Genomic DNA, 24,822 nt, shown 5'->3' on the forward strand with positions numbered 1-24,822 from the left:
ATCATCTCTCTCTGTCCCTCTTATTTTTTCTTTCTCGTTAGCTTCCGTATCTAAATATGGGATCGTTTAGCGTTATCATACTACAAATTATCTGCACATATCCACGATTTTTGCACTCACTCGAAAAATTCGCAGTATCACACTTCCGATGTAATGGCAGTGCCGCACGCGATCACTGGCGTCATCATTCCTAATGCGATCAGTCATCACGTATTAAGATTCGACTTATCTCACACCCTCCACGCACACTGTTATCCTCACAAGTATAAAATACACCTCATTCAAAAAATATCTCCACAGACACTCTCTTTCCTCCGCGTGTAGCTTTATCGCCGACCCTTCGGGGTTTCTCGCGAAAGTATCGCCGCCCGCAACCTTGGCGTCTTTTCTTCCCTCCCGGAAGTAACGCGGTCACGCGACCGCTCCTCCCTTCTCGTCACGATTCTCCCCTTTACGTCCGTACCAGATAATTCTCTCGGTATTCTTGTGCTTCCTGTCGACTGCAGACCGGGAACTACTTTCGGAGGATACAATGCTTTTACCACCCCCTCCCACGGGGTGGGAAAACCACCTCATCCTCGCGGGCGTCGTGTATCGCGACTACGTGCACGGAATCGCGATCTCCCGGACAAAAGGGTGCACGTGGACCGCCACAGTGCTCCTTTTTGCAGGTTTTATTTCGGTGTTGGTGTAGCCGACATGCCCGCGATACGAATTGCCGCACAGATAGTCGACAACGCCGAATCACATCGCGGCATTTTGCCCAAAATTCCGACCTATAACCGATACCATGCGATATCTTCGTGACGTTTCAATCGAAAAGAGACACTCTCTGTCAAAATCGCATGGCAACGTTAGCCATAATTGAATAAAATGTATACGAGAACGTAGAGCTTTTTTTTGTTATCTTTGTATTTAATTTGCCTTGAAGTGTGATATATATTCTTACAAAAAAAGTTTTTGTCACTTCTCAATTAAAGTATTACTAAGAAATATAAAAATTTCATAGATATTGCGCTATTATTACATTTGTAAAATTTTATAACAATCTCTTATTAATTAAATAATTAAGAAGTTATTTAATTCTTTTGTTTTGCCTTGATTCTGAAGTAAAATCATGTAATACATATGCATAAATTTGATAAGAAAATGGTATTAAGTCAATTTTAAATAAGACGAATTAAATTAATTTTTTTAATACACTGATAAAATTTTAATAAATATTTATGCAAAAGTTTATTTGAATCTACTTACTCATTTAAAAGTTGTTTACCTAAAATTGAGGCAAAATAAAGTAATTGTGCTAAAACATGAGCCAGTATAAATCAAATTATTTCTTGTTTTGTTTATTGAAGTTGGTTTCAAAGCGCGGCGTATTCACCATCAAAATTTTATGATTGATAATGATTTTTGTAATACTTTTAGCTGATATTATTCAACCAAAGCATCCTTAAAACTTTGCTTTTCGTAGCATTCGTTCGAGTTACGTTTTCTATTCCTGTAATTTTGACATGCACCGTTAGACATCAAAGGAACAGTGGTAACTCAATCTATTAAGTAAAATAACATTTCATTATTTTTAACTTCCTATGTGTAGATCCAGAATGTAAATCAATCTATTTTTGTGATCAGTTTCAACGTAAACAACGTCCATATTAACGTATGCACTAAATAATAAACTAAATTTGAATCAAATTTAATACAATTTTTCTTGAGTTAAATTATTTAATTCCATTGTGTTAGTTGAATTAACGGCATTTCTGTAACTATTCAGTAGGAACAGTGGCGATAAAAGTGATTACAAATAACACAAATTGAGCATAATTTGGGCATTATGAATTTAACAGTATATACGTATTTTTCGTGGTCCATTACAATTTTATTCTGACGACATCAATCCTCTATTAATTCTACGAATCGTAGCTACGATAGAATCAAGTCTAATCCAGTGAGAAAACATGAGGGATACAAAGCAATCCTTCAATTAAGCTGAACATATTTCTTTATATTAGACACACAATTTTATCTTAACTTTTACAACATTTGTGCTTTTTTGGGGCGTTAGAACTATTACTTTCTCGTATGTCACGAAACTCGTAGATCAAAATCACGATCGTCAGTGAAGGCGCAATACACGCTCGTTAGACGACAGTCACATCGCCAGGAACGGGATATAACTGTGCGAAATAAAAATCGCAGCTCAGCGATTTCAGGCCGGGAACGCGCGCGACCTGTTAGTGTGTAACGAGTATGACCGTATTCCCGGGATATATCGGGATTCGATCCAGATGTAGACCCGGGATATTCCGCGTCCGAGAGATGAATTGACGCGAAAGCAACTAGCTCGCAGACGCGAGCCAATTACGATTAGAACGCACAAGGGAACCGTACACAGAGAAAACTTTTAATTCGCGCGGAATTAAATTTGAATTAGTGAAGACCGAGCGGAAGGACGAGGTACATACAGGTTCATGTATATCTTTTATCACGAGTCGGTGTTGTAACGACGGTGTGCGTGCCGACAGCCCCAATTATCGCGTGAATTCACGCTCTTATCGATGCGCGACGGAAGGCATACATGGACGTTCGATTTTGCATAAAGCTTGGAGCTCCTGTATTGTAACGTTGCGATACGGTGAATAATTGGTGGTAATTGAGCGAGTAATTGGACGAAAGGAATTTTTCAAAAGCGCAATTTTGGTGTATTAGGCATCAACGAACCCATTTAACTTCCCTTTGAGAAGGAACGTCGACTATGCATTGTCAAAAATAAATTAATATTACGTAGTATTACGTGTGTCCGTTATTCTAGATTTATTTTCTTGAATGCTTATTTCTTTTTTAAGCAATACATTTTTATACGAAATTATAGAGAGTCTCGTATTTCAATGGATTATCGCAGACAAGCAATTAACCGTAATTGTCTCCGTAATTTTATGAGAGAAACTTTTGTAGAGCGTAATTTTATTATATCAGCGAGAGCCGATGAAAATCATACGTTGTAACACAATCAAATTCATTTTTCGAGCAATAATGTGATGAATGAAATTTTCTAAAAGATGTGATATTATATTAGCCTTTGTGGTGAACTTATTTATTTGATTTTTTTAGAAAATCCTTTTTTATTTTTTTAGAAGATACTTTTTCGCCAAAAATGAATTATTAATAAATTATCCTTTTTATTTTTTTACGTGTGTATAATTGACTTACTTAGATTTTTTAAGCTGCTTCAATTTTTCTTATTTTTTACATTCGTGATATTTATTTGAAGGCATTGCAGAAATGCATTTGATTAACATTTAGACGACATTTATCGAACTTTAAATAAATTATTTTTAAAAAATTATGCAAATAAGAGATGATTATTTTTACATAAATTCATCTCGTCATATCTCAATCTCATTATATTATGAATAATTTTATGAACAATTTTTGAATCTACCGCATCATATTTATACGGTTTCAGATAACTCATTATTTGTTGAATTCGATTGAAATTTTATTTTGTATTAACAATTATCATATGTTTGTTTTTCAACGAATCAAAAAGTCATTAAATTAAATAAAAATATTGAAACACTACTTTTATATCAAGTATATTGATGAATGTTGTACGCAATATACTAAACTATTACCGCTGCATTTATTTATTTTTTTTTTTATAGTTTCGCAATAAATTCTCTGAAGCATGTAATCGCGAGCGGAAAATTCGCGAAAGAATGCAACTTCACCGGTGTAAACGTGATTGCGTTCAAACGTAAAATTCCTTCCCATTTAATCCGAATAAATAATCGATGGTGGTGTGGAATATGCGGGAAAATGAAAGGGGCGAAAAGTTAGGACGCGCTTTTCACACAGACGTGCTGCATTCCGTCGACAGCGTAATGACGGAATTGTCGTCATGTCAAACGCTCTGTCACGAGTACCTCGCGCTCGTTTCGCTTTGCATTCGGCGACGCGACGCGCGTCCGCCGCGTCCTGCATGCGCGTACAGATTAAAATTCCGATAGCGAATGCGACAGAAAGCACACCGCCGGGGCTGTTGGCAAAATAGAAAGTCGCCTGCATTAAATAACGCGCGTGCCGACCGACTCGGCGCCAACCTGGCTTCGGTCAAATTAAATTTTTGACGAATTGCGTAAGTGACGTAAGCGACAAACTTGGCCGTCTACGTTACGCAGAGATCGTAAAAGATTATGAAGATTTTGAAGAAGCAGTAAAAAATATTTATATACAGGGTGCTCCGCACTTCTTCCGATCTTTTAGACACTTCTGACAATTAAAAAAAATCAGATTGAAAGGTGATTATCGATTTATTTCATGCGGGTTACAACATGCGATAAAAAAATTTTTTTTAAATTCTTTTTTATAAAAGACAGTCAAGATCACTTGAATTTTTTAAATGGCACCATTACATTTTTTTCTATAATATTGTAGGGATCTCCAAGGCGAATTCAATGCACTATCGAAATTGTCACTTTCATTGATAATTTTATTGATATACATAAACATAATATTTATCACAAATACTCGTTAATAAAGGAATATTTATGTGAACTTATTAACTGAACAAATATTGATTTTATTGATATTTAATATATGTATGTTTAAAAATAGAAAAAACAGTCTTATAAAGAGTGATCTCAAAAATCGTCCGTTTTTTGGTCCCTCGATTTTGGAACTGAATTATGTGCCAAATTTTACCTTATGTTGAAACATTAATTACAGAGAAGTTCGAAGTTGAAGTGACAATTATTATCAGAGCTGGGAATGTAAAAGAAAATGGATTTTCGCATAGACGTATTACGACCCCCCCCCCTCCAGCTATGATAACAACATTGTCTCAATCTGAAACTTCTTTGTAATTAATATCTCATTTAACACACAGAATCCAAAAAACGGGCGAAAAAAAACCTTTTTTGGAGTTATTCTTTGTGAAGCTGGATTTCCGATCTTATTGTTATTTCTTACGAAGCGCTATTTATAAAGTGATTGGACTGTAGACAAGTCGATTGGACAAAGCATTGGTTACAAACAAGCAGAATCGCTCGAAAAGTCGAGAGATTTACTAATTATAAAAGAGAGACTAATTTGTGCACCTTTTTGTACTAACTATTGCTTAACATTAAGCTTCTGGATTCGGAATCTTTCTATATTATTTCTATAAAATATAGATAAACGTAAATTCTGTACAATTTTTTCGATACTATATGGACAGTCGAGACTAAATAGAGTATAGAGGAGATTCAAAAATACTTGCAATGATAACATACAACTGTAATGAAAAACTACAAAAACGTAGATCCGATTACGTACGCCGATTATGTCTCGATACACATCTCGTTGCTGTAGATGCGAAAGTACCGCTCGCAGATATCGCCATCGGTCCAGATCAATTTATACGCGGAGGAATTGCAGGAGAATAATACCACTAATGCCGAATAATCGACGAGCGACGCATTACAACGATAAGCGGGTCATTCTCGTCAGCTTGCGTCATGGACGTTGGACGTTGAGTACCGAGTATGCCTTAACACAATCTCTCTTATTTGCATATGAATCATCGATATATTTTTATAAAAGGAATTTGTATAGCGCGAATAATATACTATTTATTGGCAGTTGAAGCATACAGAAAAGCAGATGTGTGAGCAGGTTATATGAAAATGATTTTATTTATTTTATAATACAATATATAAATAGACGCACATTGCTACGTTAGTATCGTTAGTATATAGTTGTTATTTTGACCTCTTTCTTTACGAACACATTAAAAAAAAGAAGCAACACACAAGAAAAATTATTTTATAAAATAATCTCATAAATATAAGTTACAATAGACGCACAAAATTATATAAAAATAATTTATCTAACAAAAGAATTCTTATTTTATTTAGCTCTCAATGTTTAAAATAAAATAAAAAACACAATTAGCCCTCCTTCAGTTGGTGAGGTTGGGATAAAAATAACTCCACGGTTCGTTGACTAGTCAAAGCGTTTTTTGTTTAATCTAAAGTATAAATTTATAAAGTATGAACGTATAAAATTGTATTTTTATCTATAAATTTTATCTATGAATAAATAGAGGATGAAGTTTTATGTTACTATTTGCTTCTTTCACTCATTTTGTGGATTAATTAGATGAAAAATAAGCATAGGATCGAATCGATCTCACCTTATTGGGTACGTTCTAAAAGTTTACCTTATTAATTAATTAATAAGGTGAGAATTAAAGGCAACTGAGAGCAGTTGACATTAGCATATCTATATTTTATATATGCGAATAGAAGATTCTTGCTAATTATATTCATCCTTTTTTTCTTTTCTTAGATACGTACGAATGTTTCGGCCTTATTTTGGTCATCTTCAATGTATTATCATTATAATTAAAAGCCGTATTCTTGATGGAACCAAAAGTGATTGCACAATTCATACAAATAATTTATGTTATCAAATCCTTTATGTTATGTTATCATGTTATCATGTCGGTTGTATTAGATCTCTTTCTTTACAAACACACATTTGCGTGCATTTCTTTACAAACACACAAAAAAAGGAAGCGATATGTACAAGGAAAATATATTTTCGATATTTTTACAATAAAGCTCTTCCTATAAAACGAACGATCCCGCTGTTGGTGCAAAAAAAGAACAACGACTGCATCTTGTATCTTCGAAACTCGTGGACACGGAGCGCGCTTGTCCTTCCACTTTTTTTCGCAACAAATAATAAGATCGCGTATCAGCCGACCGCGTAGTAATTCATCGGGCGTGACGGTGAACCGCACTTTTTTCTTTTTTCCTGGGGACTTTTTTCCTCTTCCCTAGATAAGCCAGAACGAAGACCACCGGGCGTTTGTCATGTCGCACGCAAGCCGTACGAAATACCGTCGAGTTATTCGATTTTCGTCGGTCATTTAGTCGCGCGGCTGCATCCTGCATTCGTGAATTTCGCGACGCCCGCGATGTCCGTTCGTGCGCAATTTCGCTGAAGCGCGCGGCAAACAATGCACGTGAATTATAGTTTTAATATCGCAAATGAAAGACGATTGTGAATATGTGAGGGAAATGTGCGGAACGATGCGTGTACAACAACCGTCAAAGTATTTATTTTTCAATTGATGCAGATGTACAGGGCGTTCCAGAAATTAGTAGTATCATCAACGGGAAGGAGGTGATTCCTCGTACAAAAATAAGTTGAAAATATGAATAAAAATTTCTTTTTAATAGAGCTCTGTTTTCGAGAAGATTGAGTTTAAATATTGTCTTAAGAGACAATATTATATGGGCATCCGAAAAAGAATTTTAACATATTATTACCATCGGTTATAATTTCTGCGCTTTTAAAGATATATCACACGTACAGAAACACTCTGGAAAGAAAATTAAATTTGTAAATGTGTTTAATACTTACACTTCAAATATACGTATGAAAGTTATGTGAATAAGATTACATTTTTATTTAATAACACATTTTTGTCGTTTATTTATTTTATGTGTTATTTAATTAAAATTTAAAAAATGATAAATATCTAAATTTTTTAAATAAATTCTTCAAATATTCAAAATAACTCATGCAAAGTTTCATTGCGATTCACTGATTAGTTACAAAGATATAGAAAAAATAAATATTTTGTTTATTTACTGGGCAATGTAACTCTATACATAAATAATCTTGAACCCATGATGTACTTATATTTAAAAATTGAGATTTTTGTTCTTTATTTTATAACATTTTATACATTTTAATTAGAGCACAGATGAAAAAAATACTACTGTTTATTAAAATAACTTATGATCCTGATAGTAAACCAAATTTGTCGTATTATTTTTAGATTTAGAATAATCTGTAATTTTTTATAATTTTGTTATCATTTTGAAAATATGTATAAAACACATCCTTAATTGCTCGAGCAAGAACTTGTCTGCGATATGAAAGGTGACATTTTTAACAATTTTTTAATTAATAAATGAATACATTATTAAAAATTATTTATATTTGTATATATTTTTTTAACACATATATCAAACTCAGATATAGAAATAACAATAAATCAAAGGATAAACCGATCAAAATTACATACACCAATGCCTATTAAAGCCCATAACGTTCTAACAATGTTCTACAATGCCCAGTAATGCTTAATGTCATACCGCTTATTATAATACACAATTCTCTTAAATAATTCCGAATAATGCCTCAAATCACACCGCAATACCTTCAGTACTTTATCCCTTGTAGTAAACAGTCTGCACTGAGAAAAATTTGTGATTGAAACGATGAACGAATTAAAAAATTTTGATTATATCAGTCAAAATTCTGATTATTTCAATTAGAATTATAATAGATTCAATCAGAAAATTCTGATTTGTTCCATTTTCAACTAGAATTCCAATTAATGCAACCGAATTCTTTTTCCAGTGGGATGAAGCAGATTGTGGCTAGTCAAGTGTACGCATATAACGAATATTCAAGTTCGATTATTTTGAAAGGAGTTCTATACGAAAAAATTCTATTCTATATTTTTTATTTACGAGGAATTATCTCTTTTGTACCGTGATTTTCAGAACACCTTATATGTGCACACGACATTGATGGAGTGATTAAATCTCACATTTCCGAAGAGATTATTCATTCCATGGGACAAATTACTGCAATAGGATGCTCCAAGAATACGCTATAATTAATTGGGATCCTATTGAATGTAGTTCGTCGTTTCTGCGCATCCGTAGTGTAAAACTACGATTGCAAAAGTTGGTCTGTCTTTTATTCGTACTCGTTTTTTTTCTGTTTTTTTTCTTGCAACGAAAATGTATGTTTGCTCGTCTATCTTTTGCCAAAGCTTTGGAAGTTGCTCAAAGCACGCGAAGATACGGAAGATGGCAAACGAAATGGAAACAGGCAACTTTGCCGACGTCCAACCATTTCAATTACCCGCTTCCCTTTCCACGCCCGAATCTTGTCGATGCGATTACTTTCTACAGTGTGAGTCATTGTATCAATCAAATCATTCTCTTAATGCATCACTGTACTATTACTTTATATATATTGTTAAATTTATATTGTCAAATTGTACTTAATTTGAATTATTTTTACATGGAAAGAACAATTGGCTGAAAGTATTCAAAAAAGAAATATAGAAAATAGGGATAATTTTATGATACAAAATCAATCGTCACTTGGAATCGTCACATCAATGGAACTTGATAAGACGTAATATGAGGAAATCTAATTAAAATCGAATGATTAAATAAATGAATCCTAGTCAAAAACTATAAAATCTCAAGTATAATGAGGAGAAATGATGCAAAAAGTTTAACATTCTAATAAGTTTTAATGTCTTACATAATTATTAGTCCTATGATGGCTGAACAAGATTATTTTTAGATCTGTAGCTGATTAAATTTTTAGATACTCCAGGAAAATTATTTATTTTTTTTTGATATAATTATTTTTATTTTCTTTTTGCGAAATCAGAATAATATTCTTTTTAAGAATAATAAATTCAATAATCTAAAGAATGTACGCACATTGAAAAGCAAGTTACTAAATCTTAATACATATTTATTTGAATACTACTAGATAAATATTTACTTTTTTAATAAAAATGATAGTTAAATTAATGATACTTGTACTTGAACACGTTACGTTCATATTTAATAAATACTTAAAACTATTCGAATAAATATTTATTAAAATTTATTTTTTTTTTCAGTGAAATTTTATAAAATAAAAATCACTTTAAAGAAATATTATTAAAAACTCTTTGTATCGTTAATTTCATACAATCGGCTGAAACCAGAATCCGGCGTAGCAAATCAAATGCAGCGACCTAGTTGTTCGTGACACATTTACCGCGCAAGTGTCGATAGTTTAAACGGTGAAACGAATCGTGTCGTCGTGTCGTAGCGTGCGATTGTCGGCACCGTCCAGGATGGGTTGAGGAAACATTTTTCGAAAATTCTGACAGCAGAAAGAAACGCTTTTAAGTAATTTCAACATATCCCAGCCGTGCATCGCGTGATAATAAACGCTGTCGTTCTGTTACATTCGGTCAACCAACCTCGCAGCTGGAAATCTTCCCGCCCAATGCAACTTAGATACGGACGTGGGGGATGAAATCCGTAGTTTCATTCCAGGGAATTCATCCCTTGCCGCGACCCGCTTATCCGTGCTTGACCCACCGCCGATGTCACCGGCTAGCCGTGTTATTTCGAGCGTTGCATTTCGCTGTCCGCATTTACGAAAAAGGTCCGGTGCGGTTGCCAAGGGTTTACGATAAGGTGTTTTGCGAGATCCTCCGAAATGAAAGAAACAACTTTTTTCTTTTCGTGAAAACTTCGCCTGCAATTTCAGTTTGCCCATAGTCTTCGTCTGAATTTGGATTCGACTTCGGATTCGCCGTAAAAATCGAGAGGTTTAATTTCATGTCTTTCGTAAAATTTAAAGACAAGACAGATTTTATCAGAACCACAAAGATGCATTGAAAGGAATGACTATTTTTTTCTTTTTGTAATTTGTAATTTGCACTTTTAGATTTCTCCGTAACTTTCGCCCAAATTCAGATTCGGCGTAAAAATCGAGAGGTTTAATTTCTTGTCTTTCATAAAATTTAAGGTCAAGATGGATCTTACTAGAACCACAAAGATGCGGTGTCCCGATTTTACGCTAAATTTGGAAGATATAATTCGGTCTCTTCTGAAAAAAGAATATTGAGCTTTTGGAATATGTATACTCTTAGTTTTAACGAATCTATTAACAGATATAGTTTTTTTTTATTGTTGCACTGAGATGAGACATCTGACATAACTTTATTTAGAAGCGATTATATAATTTATGAAACGGTCGAGAAGTTCGTTATTGAAAAATGATATTGAATGACAGAAACAGAGCATCGTAATTTCATCCTGATAAATCTGATTTTATTTCCCGTTTATTTTTACTTATTCCTTATTAAACATTAAATCGCGATGCATTATTATTCTGTAGATATCACATCTAATTTTGTAAGGCGCGAATTTGAATGTGTCAGTTATTATTACTCTTACTCCTTTCACAAACGGATGTCGAATTATTGTTCCACCTCCAGCGAAATACCTTGGTTGAGCTCGGAATTCATGCAGAGGAAGCGGCGCGGTTAGTTAGAAAGTTGAAATTACGGCGTGCAAATGTTACGTGCGTGTGCGTATGTACCCCACACGTTACGCACTATGCGTCGAGTTTCCGCAAAATTGATACGATGCAAACAGAAATAAATCGATGTGTCTCATCTTTTCTCTATTATTTTTTCTCTATTATTTCGTTCATTGATGATTTCGCGAGTATTATCGATATTATACTTTAAATTTTAAATAATATACATATATATGTATATATATATATATATATATATATATATATATATATATAATGACATATTGAGTAGCAATATGATAGTCTATAAAAATAGTTAAAAATAATTCAAATTGAATACGATTTGTGATAATATTAATTTAACGTGTGTGTATATATATATATATATATATATATATATACTACAAGTAATAATCTAACATTTATTTTTTATAGTTTTCTATTAAATGTGTAATTAAATGTATAATTGGGATACTATAGATCATAAATATTCATAATGAAATGGGATAATACAGAAAATATATGTACTAAAAGAGCAGTTTATACTTCTAAGTAATTAATTTTATCTTATCGTAATAAATTTTTTCTTATATTAATGATTATTTCTCATTTGTGTTCTTATAACTCTCTATTTCATTGTTTAATAATTATTAGTTGTAATTATATTTTATTGTATTAGTGATTATACTAAGAATGTGTAAGTTAATTGAAAATACTTTTCAACTTTCGTCATCGTTACTTCTTGCATAATTCCACTATTCTGTGGGTGACTTATGGTATACCCCAGGTACGAGAGTCACCATGGGTCATTTCTGAGAAAAAATGTTTTCATTTTTTTTTTAAACTAATAAATATTTACTAAATATACTTATTAAATTTTAAAATATGCATTATGCTTTAATTATAAAAAAAAATGTATTTAAAAAAATGATAGAAATTTTTATATTTAGATGTACTTTTAAGAATTTGAATTTTTAAGACTTGCCCTGATCTCCTCTATATAGAAGTTAAAAATAATAAAATGACAAATGTTATTTTCAACACAAGGAATTGGGTTACTATTGCTCCTTTGATATCTATTAGTGAGTTCTGTCTACACTGTTAAATTTATAATATCAAATTTCAGATATTTTTAATCATTTTTTTAGGTCGTGACTATTCTTATTCAATACATCCTTAATTTAACTAAAACAATGGAGTTAAAAAATTTAACTCAGGAAAATGTAGTAAATTTGACTGAAATTTAGTCTATTATTTACCAAATGCGTAATATGTTAATATAGATATATGTTGTCACTTTAAAGCTAATCATAAAAATATTGCATTGCATTATGATACACATAAATAATATGAAAGTTAAAAATAATAAAATGTTGTTTACAACTCAAGGGTTTATTATTGCTGCTTTTGGTATCTAACAGTGTATTCTGTCTATGCGATTATTCCGCGTACGTCATTATCCGCCTCGCTGGAAATTTTCAACATTTGACGTTGTAATTACTGGAAACACGGCGAGTATGATAATGCCGATGCTACGTTACAGTATATTATCAAGCGCGTTATAATGTGTTACGACTCGCACGCCGTTGTTAATCACTCCGCCACATTATTGCAGATGTTTACGTTGTTTATTTAACGTGCAGCTTCTCATAATTAAGTAATGAATTAAGTATTCCCGCCTGATTGTGTTGTAAGACTCTTTGATCGATCTGTAATCGCAATCTATTCGCGTTCAATTTTGTGAATTTTTTTTATAATTATACGTAATGTGTTTTTATATATATTTATAATACACGTATATTTTTCTGTATAAATAAATTTTAATATATATTTTACATACGTGCGTATTTTGATACTTCAAATGTTTTTCATTCTTGCGTAAACATAAAATTATGAATACGAATTAGATCGCCTAAAGTGATCTTTCATAATAAATATAATAAATATAAAACACATAAATGCAGTTCATACAGTAAATTATCTAGCTACAAATGATTTTCTTTTGTAATTTCAAGTAAAAGATTCTTCGTTTATTTAAATCGTAACGACCAAGAGGTCGATTTCGACAAGAGAATTCGTATCTGCATTTGCACTGTAATATGTTAGAAGTAAATTTAACTTCGCCATCAGGTATCGCCATTATTATTGTTCTCTATTGCTATGACGCCTTTGGGAGACTATCTACCGCGTAAATATGTATATATTCTAATGCATGCGCAATTGGGTACACGTACACACTTGACAAGAACTTTGAGTGCCATCTTTCCACCCTCGACCTCGTTAGTTGCTACTAAACCCTCGGTGTTACCCACTTTTCCGTCTTTTTCAAACTTCCATGCAAGCGATATCTACCCTTGCGACACTTCGCAGCCTTTGTAAGTATTTTTTTTTCTCGCTGAACTCTTTTCGAGCGTTTCGATATTTTTAACAAAATTGCTGTATTTTCTGATTTTGCATTCTTTTCATTATCATTATTTAAAACATAAGATTATATATATATAATAAAAATAGTATTTGTTTCTTTAATTATATTCATTTAGAATGAATTAGAATAAAAACGTACCTTTCTATTATATTACGAAGAAACATTTCACGTTTCCGAAGCTGCTTTTCTTCTTGTCATTTTTCGACAAACTTTGCAGAGATCTGAAACTGTTTACGAAACTTTTAAAAAGTCGTTTAAAGATACAGACTTGGAATTGTTTTTTCAATATTAGGACTTGACTCGTTCGCCTCTTCTCAAATGAAAGTCTCGGTACTCGACTGTACATTCGTGAACTTGGGAATATTTCAACATAATAACGAATTTATCCATCGAGGAGCAAACGCTCGGCACGTTCCTATGTAACGTAACAATACGCGTAATAAAAAATGCATTCATCAAACATGGTCGAATTTCTTGTAACAACAAAGAGGAAGAACGTGCGCGTCTCGAAATCCGGAAGAGGTGGATTTGTTTCTTTTTTCCTATACAGAGGAATTTCCATCGCACAAATCCACCAATAAAGCCGGGCGTTTACTATACTTGCTGCGACAACTCCGACTTTCCTTCGCGTCGAGAGAAGAAAACTCCTCGAGATGGTCCAAGGATGGACTTGCGAAGACTTTCGCAAATGATCGATCTCGTAAAACGGTGATGCCCCTCACGTATGAATCGAGGCACGTTCGAGACCCGTGTGCCTTCCTAGGCTTCATAAGGGATACAGTAAAATTCCGGTCGCGAGAAGGAAGCTCCTGATCTCAGCGCACGTTTGAGATCGCACGTGTCCTGACACACGCGCGTGTGTGCGATGTCAAAGGTACCTACTACATACAAAATACATGTCGTATTAAGATCTGAATGATTGCAAAGGATATTTAACACTTTGCCCTGTCGATTTTAAACGAATTTCTGTAAAGACTCTGTCACTCAAAGATATAGATGACTACTTTACTTACAGAAATTATTTTATGAAGTATTTATAAAGATATTGATAGAAAACAATAGAAAAATTATTTGTATAATATAATAATTTATTAAAAATTAATTATATAAAATTAGAAATTATAATATTAATTTGAAATTGAAGGATCCATCGTTTTTCTCTTCTAGATAGATGCAAAAACAGTTTAATATTGAATTACATAAGATTTTTATGATTCTGAGGCATTTTTATTATCCTATTAATATAAAAAAAAGTTACTATATTATGAAACACATTTAATTATTTATTGGAAAAATATAATGTCTTTTCTATTTTTATTTTTATGTTAAATTCAAGTGAAAATAAAATACTAATTACAGAGAAGGAATTGGCAAAACAAATTTTATTTTAAAAAAATAGGAAATAAAAATAAAAAAATTAATAAATCTAGGCTAATTAGAGATTTCAACTTCTTTTCTTATTTAACTTATTTTTCTTTTGATTTTATAAGAGTTGTAACATTTTTAAAACATTCAATTCGTAATTGAAAGACTAAGGAATTCAGGAATTTTCAATATTTTCCTAATTTTTTTTTTTTTTTACATTAGTGATATAAGTAGCTATTTTTGCATATCAATTGTGATTTCGTAGGACATATCATTTGCTTTCCACTTACACACAAGTTAAACTGAGTTTGAAACGAGTTGAGTATTTCATACTCAGATTAATGACGTCATTATTTCCTTACTTTGATAAAAAGTTATCACATAACAACACGAGTTCACAACCTCACTAAAGTGAGTTTACGAGACTCACTAAAGCACACGATCTTGTGCAGATTATAAATAAAAACTCAGTTAAATCTCACTTACTAGAATGCAAAAGGAACAAGCATTCAACTGAATTATGATGTCACAAGTGAGAATTATCTGAGAATCTGTATAAAGCAACTATTATAGAGTAATATATTATTATTGTCTTTTGAATTTTTTTCTTGTGAAGGATAGAAAGTTTTTTTCTTTAATTGATCTTAGTGATCGATAATGTATGATTTTGTACGATCTCTCTTGAATTTGATCTTTCCAAGGCGTATGATTGAAATTAGTGTGGCAAGTGTTAGAGTTTAGGCGAAAATTGAATTAAATCCATAATTTGTAAGACCCTCTTTAAGTACAATTTTATCCTCGAATTATAAAATTAGCTCGCTCTCTTGCTCTGAATATTTCATTTAAACGCATAAATTGGACGACGCTTTCGCACGCTTAAGGACAAAAATATTAACGATCTTAAACTTAGAACTAAGAACACTAAGCGTCAGCCTTCTTATAAGTTAAATCTAAACCCTCTTTATATAAAGTTTACAGTATAATTCCCAAAGTCAAAGCTTTGAGCTCGATTTTGCAACATTTTACGAGCGTCCGACGGTTTCTCTTTTCCAGGAAAACGATACAATACGTTTTCGTGTGACTCTGGAGGACGAGGTACCCGCGGGACAGCAGCCGAACATCGTCGGTGTGGACGCTTACGTGATTGTACTGGATGAGAATGATAATCCGCCGCACTTCCTGGGTGTGCCATATGAGGCGGTCGCCGAGGAGGACACCCCGGTCGGCTCCACCATACTTCCGGGCATCAGGGTCGTGGACCCTGACCTGCTGGGCGACATTATAGATCTAACGTGCGTCCCGCAGCCACAGGTGAGTCATTAATACGCGTTAGCGCGCGCGGTAATGTCCCGTGAAAGATATTTTTATCTGGTCTCACCCGACGATCGAATTTCTTGTCGCCTTTTCCCACGTGGGATTTTCTCCCGTGGAGGAAAATTTCAACCGACGAGTCGTACCCTTCTGATCCACCGTCTTGGAAAATCCGTCGTTGATAGAATTACGTAGAGAACAACATGCTTTCTTTCTATCTCCTTATCTCTCTTGACTTAATATCTTTACGAAGCGCACTTTCCAACAAAAAACGCGAGATCTTTTCTTACTTTTCTTCTTCCGAACCGGTGATCGAGTAAAGGCGTAATGCAGTTTGACAGCTCCCACATGGATTCATACAACAATTTTCTTGTTAATATTGCTGTATTATGCTGTGTATGTTAAAGTGGCTAACCGTCCCCAAATCAGGAGGGACAGTTTTAAATTTTAACTCTTCATACCACTTTACAACGCATTCTAAATTTCATCCCAAATTAAGGACATGATTATAAATTGTCCCTTTTTTAAGTGTATAAATAATAAGTGTGAAATATATTATACTATTTTCAACTAACATGAGTTTTTAATTTAAAACTCTAGATATTGAATGTATTTATAAAATATTATACAATAGAAATGTACAATTTTAAAAAATAATATGTGATTTCATAACTTGATCTAATTTTTATTGTACTCTCATGTTATACATTAAGTGTCATTAGTTATTTACAAATATAATAATATAGGTAATATTGTTTATGTGTTTCATAAACAATTATAAAAAAAATGTTTATTTGTTAAAAGTTTTCTTTCTTACAAAGGAGTTGATTACCTTAATGTATTGCTTTCTATTTCAACATTGAGAAAGATTTTACATTGAAAATGAACGAATTAGTAGATTCTGATCAAAATTCTAGTTTTCATCGAACATCTGATTATCTCGATTAGAATTCTAATTGGTATAGTTAGAATCTACTATCAATTTTCAACTAGAAATTTTTCTCAGTAAGGAGTAAAGTCCACAAATCCTGAGCTGCAGTTTATTTCATAACTACCACATAGGTACTGTAAATTTATTTATTTGAACATTCTGCCTCTCTATCGATTTTCAATCGACATCGATTAAATTATTTATTCTGTCGCAAAATATATATACAGAGAGTATCTGGAAAAAGACGGTGTGGAAAAAAGAGATTAGGAGAATAAAAAAAGAAATGAAAAAAAAAAGGTCTCTTCTAAATTCGTTTTTGTTATCGCGTCTGACAGTCGTACGAGAGAAAACAGATAATAAACAGACTATAAAAGAGAGAGTTGTTTTTCGCTCAAAGGATTTATTAAGAATCGTCGTCGGTCGTAGTTTCGGTCTCCTTTACGATGCGACGCGAACAGCAGTATCAAGACCAAGCTATAGCTGCAACGGCCGCTATCGTTGAGATACAGTTGGTTGCACGGGGGATAAAAGATGTACAAGTGCCGGTGTTTCACGTAAATGAAGAGAGCTCGGATGAAGTGTTCCCCTTGCCTGCGAGACGAAGCGAGGCGAAGAGAGACGCGAGGTGGAATATCGGCGCCGAGGCGCTTTGTAATTCGCAGTTTTCCATTAAGTTATCCACTCCCGTATCCTGTAATAAACTCAGAGGAAGAGCGAAAGGGAATGAGGGAATGCGCCGGACTCGCCTCGCCTCGTCTCGCCTCGTCTCGCAACGTCGAGCAGCACGCCCGAGGGAGCTGAGGACTCGTCGACGACGGAGGCGTATGGCAGCCAGTTCTCGTAGTCGGTGTCGGACTTTCGCAATCATCGTTGTGGAGCCCGACGTTAACCCCTGCGGAAAACGCGTGGCCTATTTCGCACGAGCGCTCGTACAGCAAAGCGCGTTCGCAAATTTAATAATCGTTCCGATGCGTAAGCGGAAATTTTATTACCGCCGCGTAGAATTTGAATTCCAATTTCTTCGCCAACTTAACCGGCGCGGCGATGTAATTGGGTTTATTTTTGGTATGTGCAAACGAGATACTTGTCCCACTAATGATTAGAAATGCAAACATGCGTTTAAGTTAACCAATTGTTTACAGAGGAAAAGAGGGACGCCATAAAAAATTCATTCAATTGTTGTAATTAAATTTTAATAGATAAACATTTTTTATAACTGTTAATGAAATACATGAACAATATTATATTATTATATGTACAAATAATTAATAACATTTAATGCATAATGTCACATGAGATCACAACAAAAATTGCATCAAATTGTCATCATGAGATTACATTTTATTTTTTTTTTTAATTCGACTTTTCTACTGTATGTATTTTATGAATAATATCTGCATTTTGGAATAGAAAATCATAAAATTTTGCACACGTTAGCTGAAAATTATATTTCATTTCTTATTATTTCACTTATTTTATTTCACACTTATTATTTTCACACTTAAAAAAAGGACAATTCATAATCATATCCTTAATTTGAAATAAAATTTGAAACGCGTCATAAAGTAGAACGAAAAGTTAAAATTTGGGATTGTCTTTCCTGATTTAAGACGGTTGGTTTTCTTGATTTAAATACTTCATCTTTCCATTTTGGAATACATGCATCACGTTATCTTCCCTTTTCTTTCCCTTTATATTTGATCTTTGTATTTAACTTTTATATTTGCCATATTGTCAAATATGAAACATATATAATAGGATTAAATCAATTAATCCTACTACATTTTTATAAAAACAATGAAAACTACATCTAATAAGTTCTAAAATATTCTGAAGAATGCAAGTAAATTTCTGCTTTATGGCGATCGATAGAAAAAGTTTTTTACATGAGAAAAAATATTTTTTTAAAACAACTAAAAATTTCACTGATTTAGCAAATCTACAGCCGTAATATACAGACAGTCAGTTTTCTATGTTAAAATAGTAAAGTTGTAGAGGTAGAATAAAATTAGCGATTATAGATTAATTATATTTGTAATAACAATAAATTAATACAACAAAAAAAAACCTCTAACCTAACTCTAACCAAACCTATTTTTTGATGTGAGGTAGCTCTCATTTCATGGAAGGTTATAAATCCATGTCATTTTGTGTTAAAAAACCTAACTCTAATCCAACCCATTTTTTACTTTCGCATGAAAAGTTGTACATTCAAGAAGCAAAGTTCTACTAGATTTACAACCTTCCACGAAATGAGGGCCATCTCGCACCAAAAAATGGGTTTGGTTAGAGTTAGGTTAGAGGTTTTTTTTTTAACACGAAACAACCCCACCTGCCTCTCTACTTGGGGGCGCACAACTTCCACGCGAAGCGATTTTCAAAATCGTAACCCTGAGTGATCTCCAACAAGACTTCGAAAGTTGCTTCATGTGAAAATGTTCCAAAGCAGGGGAGGAGGTGTGGAAGTTGCTTTACGTGGAAAGTCATTACATAAGCAAGAAAGGGTGCAGGATAGTTTCTAATATTATATATAGCAGAAATAAAATTAAAAATTATTTTTTCAAACTTTGTTTCAATAATTTTTTAACGAATAACGAGCGACGACTAAAACTTATTGAAGGTTACTCAGGTGATGACCTTGAACAACATATGTCAAGGTCAAGGTCGTCGGCGGGGGTGCTCCCTTTTTCTGCAGAGAGTTTTACCAAATAAAATATTATTAAAATTAGATAAATATTTCCTATTGTTCTCCATTGAACTAAATAAGATTGATTCATATGATCTTGAAACAGGAATAACATATATAACTTTAATTGTATATATTCTTACGTTTAGATTTTAAATCTTTACCTAAGGGATTTGCGGGTTATCGCCATGTCGTGATCCATTGCTAATGCTTTTAGCAATTTTGCGACACGACGATAACCCGCAAACCCTTTGGCACTTTTGAAGAAAACATCCGTGAAAGTCTCAAAAGTATAAATCTTTATCCGATATTATAATCGTGTAATGCTGACGTTATATATATAATAGTATTTGACGCGAAATTGATGTGCTTGATCATTTTTATTCTAGATTTAAGATTTTTTCATTTAAGAATAACATATTCTTCTTTCAACAATAAATATGATTGTCTCTATATCGATCTTATTTTAAATTAAAAAGTAATAGCATTGGATTCGGAAATTTTTCTGTGAAAGTCGAAAATTAAGCAGAATATATGTTGCTTTTAGAATAAAGCTACGTTACATTTTAATCGATTTGAAACGGAAAGGAAGTATCGTTAACAACCTATCTTACACATACCTATATCTGAAAGTGTAATCTTTTTTTGTATATTTTTATTTAGTACAAACTCAATTCAGATAAAGCGTCCGATAGTACGCCTTGTAATAAGGTTTTTGTTTTATCGCACTTCGCACAAGTCTATAAAATTTAAGTCACGTACGTGGATCGTATTTACGGAAAGTTGTAACATGTTACCGTGGAAAATTGCTGTTGAAAACCGCTTTCTGCTTAGGCTCCCATCATATAACGTGCAATCGGTAATGCGATACGCGTCGTTTATTTTACAAAGTGGCACGAAGAAACACCCCGAAAATTCGGTCGACGGGAAAAACAGCGCAACGTATCGCTTTCGCATAGACGCTTTTTTTCGCGAGGGGAAAAAAGAGAGATTCAATTCGTATATCATCACACGACCCGTTAAAATTATCTGCCTGCAGCCTCCTGGTTTCATCCCCTTTCTCTCTTCGCACTGGCTCTCTATCTTGCATCTCTCCCTCCCAGGAAAGACGCGCGCGGTGGAATATTAGTACGTATAACGCACCACCCCCTATGTCATATCCGCTCGATAAATTCCCGGTTGGAGCCGTTAGGTGCGACCAATAAAACCGTAAAACCTTTTAACTAATGGCCTGGCTTTACGGCGACAAACTTTAATGCCTCCCCCGTTTTTCGTTATATGCGTGCATCGCGATGCCGCTGGCCGAATGGTGCGATTGCGTTCAGTCATTAAGCGTAACTAATGTTTACAGGATTCAGAATACCAGCGCGCGAATCATCCGCGAAACCAAAATCAACGGCGAAATTTTCCATTAACGATCCGCAGAATCGATAGCTGACTGAACCATTCAAATTTATTATAAATTAGAGACACACTCATTTGCGTTTATTATTTTCGATCTGATTTTGATCTGATTTTGATATGAATTACTTTTAATCTATCAGACATTTCTCATTCTTTTTCTCTGTCGATGCACACGGATTATAATGAATTTTTATTTTTTTAATTTGTTTCCGGTAATTTCTGGATTCGTATTAATATTTTTTTATTTATTTTGAAGAGTCTTGCACGTGAAAATTGTGTCAACAATTTCCAAGTTTTCCACGTGATTTAACAAATTTAATTTTATAATCTTGTAACTGTTCTACGCCAGCGTTTTGTCAACCTTTGTCACATTAAACAGAATTGGGCATAATTGATTCATAACTATAATTAATTACAATTGTAATTACTTTGATTGTAATTACAATATAGTTACAATTACGCTGTAATTGCAATTGTACTGTAATTGCAATTAAAGTAATTGTTAAGGACATAATTATACTGTAATTGCAATTAAAATAATTGCCATTAAAATATTTGCAATTAAAATAATTGTTGAGTCGCAATTATATTTAATTAGTTACAGTTATAATTGTAACTGCATACGATTACTTTCACAATTATGTTAGGCAAAATTGTAAGTTGAATAAGATTGGAGATCACACAACTTAAATGTAATTGATTTAATAATTTAATAAAAATAATTCAAGAGTTATGTAATTGTTCTTGCTGTGGAATCACAATTACTCATAATTATAATTATTTACAGAGTTGGCAAGTAACTTAAGAACGTTTTTGTAGAGTTATAAATTAATTCAGCGAAAACTAGAGTTACACAAATTATAGACAAGTAGATTCGAGTGCGTTGAAAACAATAGGTAGGCGTACCCTGCGACAGAATAGTTCAAATTCGCGCAGCTAAAACAAAGGGTCTTTTTAGTTTTTTTTGCATAATCAAAAACGAGCAAAATTTTTTATGAAAAATCGTTATATTAACTTTGATCATTTTATGCTGCCATTTTAAGCTGCCATTTTATTCAAACGCAATATTTTAAAAAACGGTCTCGTCAAGTATAAGATCTATGTTTCCATTTTATAAAACTTATGCCATTTTGCTTTCAGACGAGTCTTGTGTGAACAGCGATGGTCACTATAATCCTCGTTTTAAAACAAACAACAATGTACGAAAATTTGAATAGCGACTCCATTTTATATTATTTTTTAATAAAATTTTAATGGTCAATAGAGAAAAGTAATCTTTACAATAGAATAAACCCAACTTCTCTATCTCTATTCGTTTTTCCACAAAAAATTAGCAAAATTAGATCTCGTTTTGATGTAGATGTCTAGGTGTATACATATTATTGCCCCGTTAATTGCTCTTATTCTAATTACAATTACAGTTTATCAATTAACAATTAATAATTAAATAATTGTAATCTGTTTACAACTTTTTGCAATTACTTTATTTAATTGTTTTCAGCAATTAATAATTAAGTATAATTACTAATTGAATTAAAAATTATATCTACATTGTAATTTGTAATTGTTAATTGAATTATAGTTTTGTATAACTCTGATATTAAATAATGAGCTTTTATTTTTCGAGGTACATTAGATTCATATGCTTCGGTGCTTAGCACTGATCTTTTGTCAGATGCCACTAACACGACATTCAGAAATAAAAAGTAAAATTTTTAAATTTTTATTTTTTATTTTAAGAATGACTGGCACTACACACTGGTCACTCTGGATATTGTCGTATAATATCTTAACTTGGATCAAAGATCAAAGTGATCATTAGCGATTATAGTGTACAAAAATTATTAATTCCTTAATACGGATTACCTATAAATTATTTAACCCATTAACGCGCAGAACAAAATTTTTTACTTGATTTTAAGATAATTTTTAACACACTAAAACATGAAATATTTCAACAAAACTTGATATTCTAAGGTTTTAAAGGTCGCTCTTTACGATGGCGTCATCAAAATTTCATTTCGATCACATGGAAATTAAATATGGCGATTGAAACAAAAAAAATGACGAAAAAATAGTCGACATTTTTTTAATGGTTGTTTTCCAATTGATAACAATTTTTCTAATTTTCGACAATTACACCATCGATGATCAAAATAGTTGTATTTTAATACCCCACGGTGAAATTTTTGAAATCTAAGATATACGAGTACATAAAGTATTATTTCTTTATATCATATCTAGAATATCTTTATAAGCCACTATGATAAGTATCTTCGAGAACATCAATTTTAGATTTTCACTGTTTAAGAAAAAAAAACGCAATTTTACAAAACAAATATTTGCATACAGGAACACAAAAATATAAAAATTTCGCAAACAGAATATGTATAGATAGTAGGGTAACTCCGGTATAAACGCCGTACCTATCAAAAACTTAATTTATTAAATATTTACTATGTTTAAAATAAACGAATTATATCAGTAAAAACTTTGCACTGTCTATTATTATAAAAAAAATATTTGAAATCCGAAATATTTATATTTCGTATTAAAAAATGTACTTTTTTAATGAACCCTTGCATTTTTGCCGTATAGGCAAAATCCTATAGGGGTGGCATATATGGCTACTCATAGGGGGAGGGCGGGGTATATATGGCTCATAAAAAGTTTACAAATAATGCATATAAATAAGACGTAAAATGACACAATAACTTATAAAATGCAATTATAAAGTTTTAATAAAGAATGATAAATATATATATGAATATGTATATGTATAATAAATAATAATTACAATCTTCCCAGATGTATTACAAGTGTTATGACATGAAGTACATATTTTATGTAATGCATTTATTGTATTTAGTGCACTGAAATCAATCTACTTTGTATGCCTTGGGCATAAATCCCGCTTCTTAAAAATGCCATATGTCCCAAACAGGTGGGATATATAAGACAACAAACTAAACTAAAGAATACGAGAGCAAAGCACTTTTATTTTGTTATACAACATATTTTACTATTCCTTTACACTCATATCACGAAATAACTATTAAGTTTTTTGCACGTCCTACAGTAATTATTTTATGTATTAGGTATTGGAATTAATTCGTAGCGTTTTACAAGTGATGGGAAGTACTTTCATTAATGTATTTTTTAATGCTCATGTGAAATAAATAACATTCTTTCATTAAAAAACGCTACGAATTAATTCCAACACCTAATAGATTATAATTTATGATGGCACTTAACACAGTGACAAATCGATTCAACTCACAATAATTTTATTAATATTAACAATAAGAAGCTGAAATCATAACACAATACTAATATATAACTTAAAGGTATGTAACAAAGTAGTTGCGGGAAAATTACCCTCACTTCTTCTATTTTTTCTTACTTCTGCGGCGTAAATTCCAGCGCGGCATATTTGTCGGAGTTATCCTAAGTTCGACTACTTGAAACATTTGAGATTTTTTAATACTAACAAAACAATATCCAATTGAATGATTTTTGACCTTTGTTATTAGGTTTTAATTCGTGACACGATGACTCATCTATTCT

The 24,822-nt window shown here is 32.5% G+C and overlaps 2 protein-coding genes across 5 annotated transcripts in view; one reads left to right on the forward strand and one right to left on the reverse strand.

The window, feature by feature from the left end:
* Cad87A (cadherin 87A) overlaps nucleotides 1-24,822 on the forward strand; it is a 271,251-nt gene that overhangs the window by 227,465 nt on the left and 18,964 nt on the right. For all 3 annotated transcript variants that reach the window (XM_087412529.1, XM_087412530.1, XM_087412531.1), the window contains one exon: nucleotides 15,977-16,234. In XM_087412529.1, the coding sequence (XP_087268655.1) occupies nucleotides 15,977-16,234 (258 nt within the window). The remainder of the gene's footprint in view (nucleotides 1-15,976; nucleotides 16,235-24,822) is intronic.
* Rpp21 (ribonuclease P protein subunit Rpp21) overlaps nucleotides 1-24,822 on the reverse strand; it is a 51,390-nt gene that overhangs the window by 6,598 nt on the left and 19,970 nt on the right. The window contains exon 4 of one of the 2 annotated variants that reach the window (XM_087412532.1): nucleotides 11,747-14,439. The exons of the other annotated variant lie outside the window; for it this stretch is intronic. Coding sequence (XP_087268658.1) covers nucleotides 14,427-14,439 — 13 coding nt within the window. The 3' untranslated portion in view covers nucleotides 11,747-14,426. Of the gene's footprint in view, nucleotides 1-11,746; nucleotides 14,440-24,822 lie in introns of those variants that run through there. 2 annotated transcript variants of the gene reach the window in all.

The sequence above is a fragment of the Acromyrmex echinatior genome, chromosome 13 (genome assembly GCF_024713525.1).
Source record: "Acromyrmex echinatior isolate Ae372 chromosome 13, ASM2471352v2, whole genome shotgun sequence".
NCBI lineage: Eukaryota > Metazoa > Arthropoda > Insecta > Hymenoptera > Formicidae > Acromyrmex > Acromyrmex echinatior.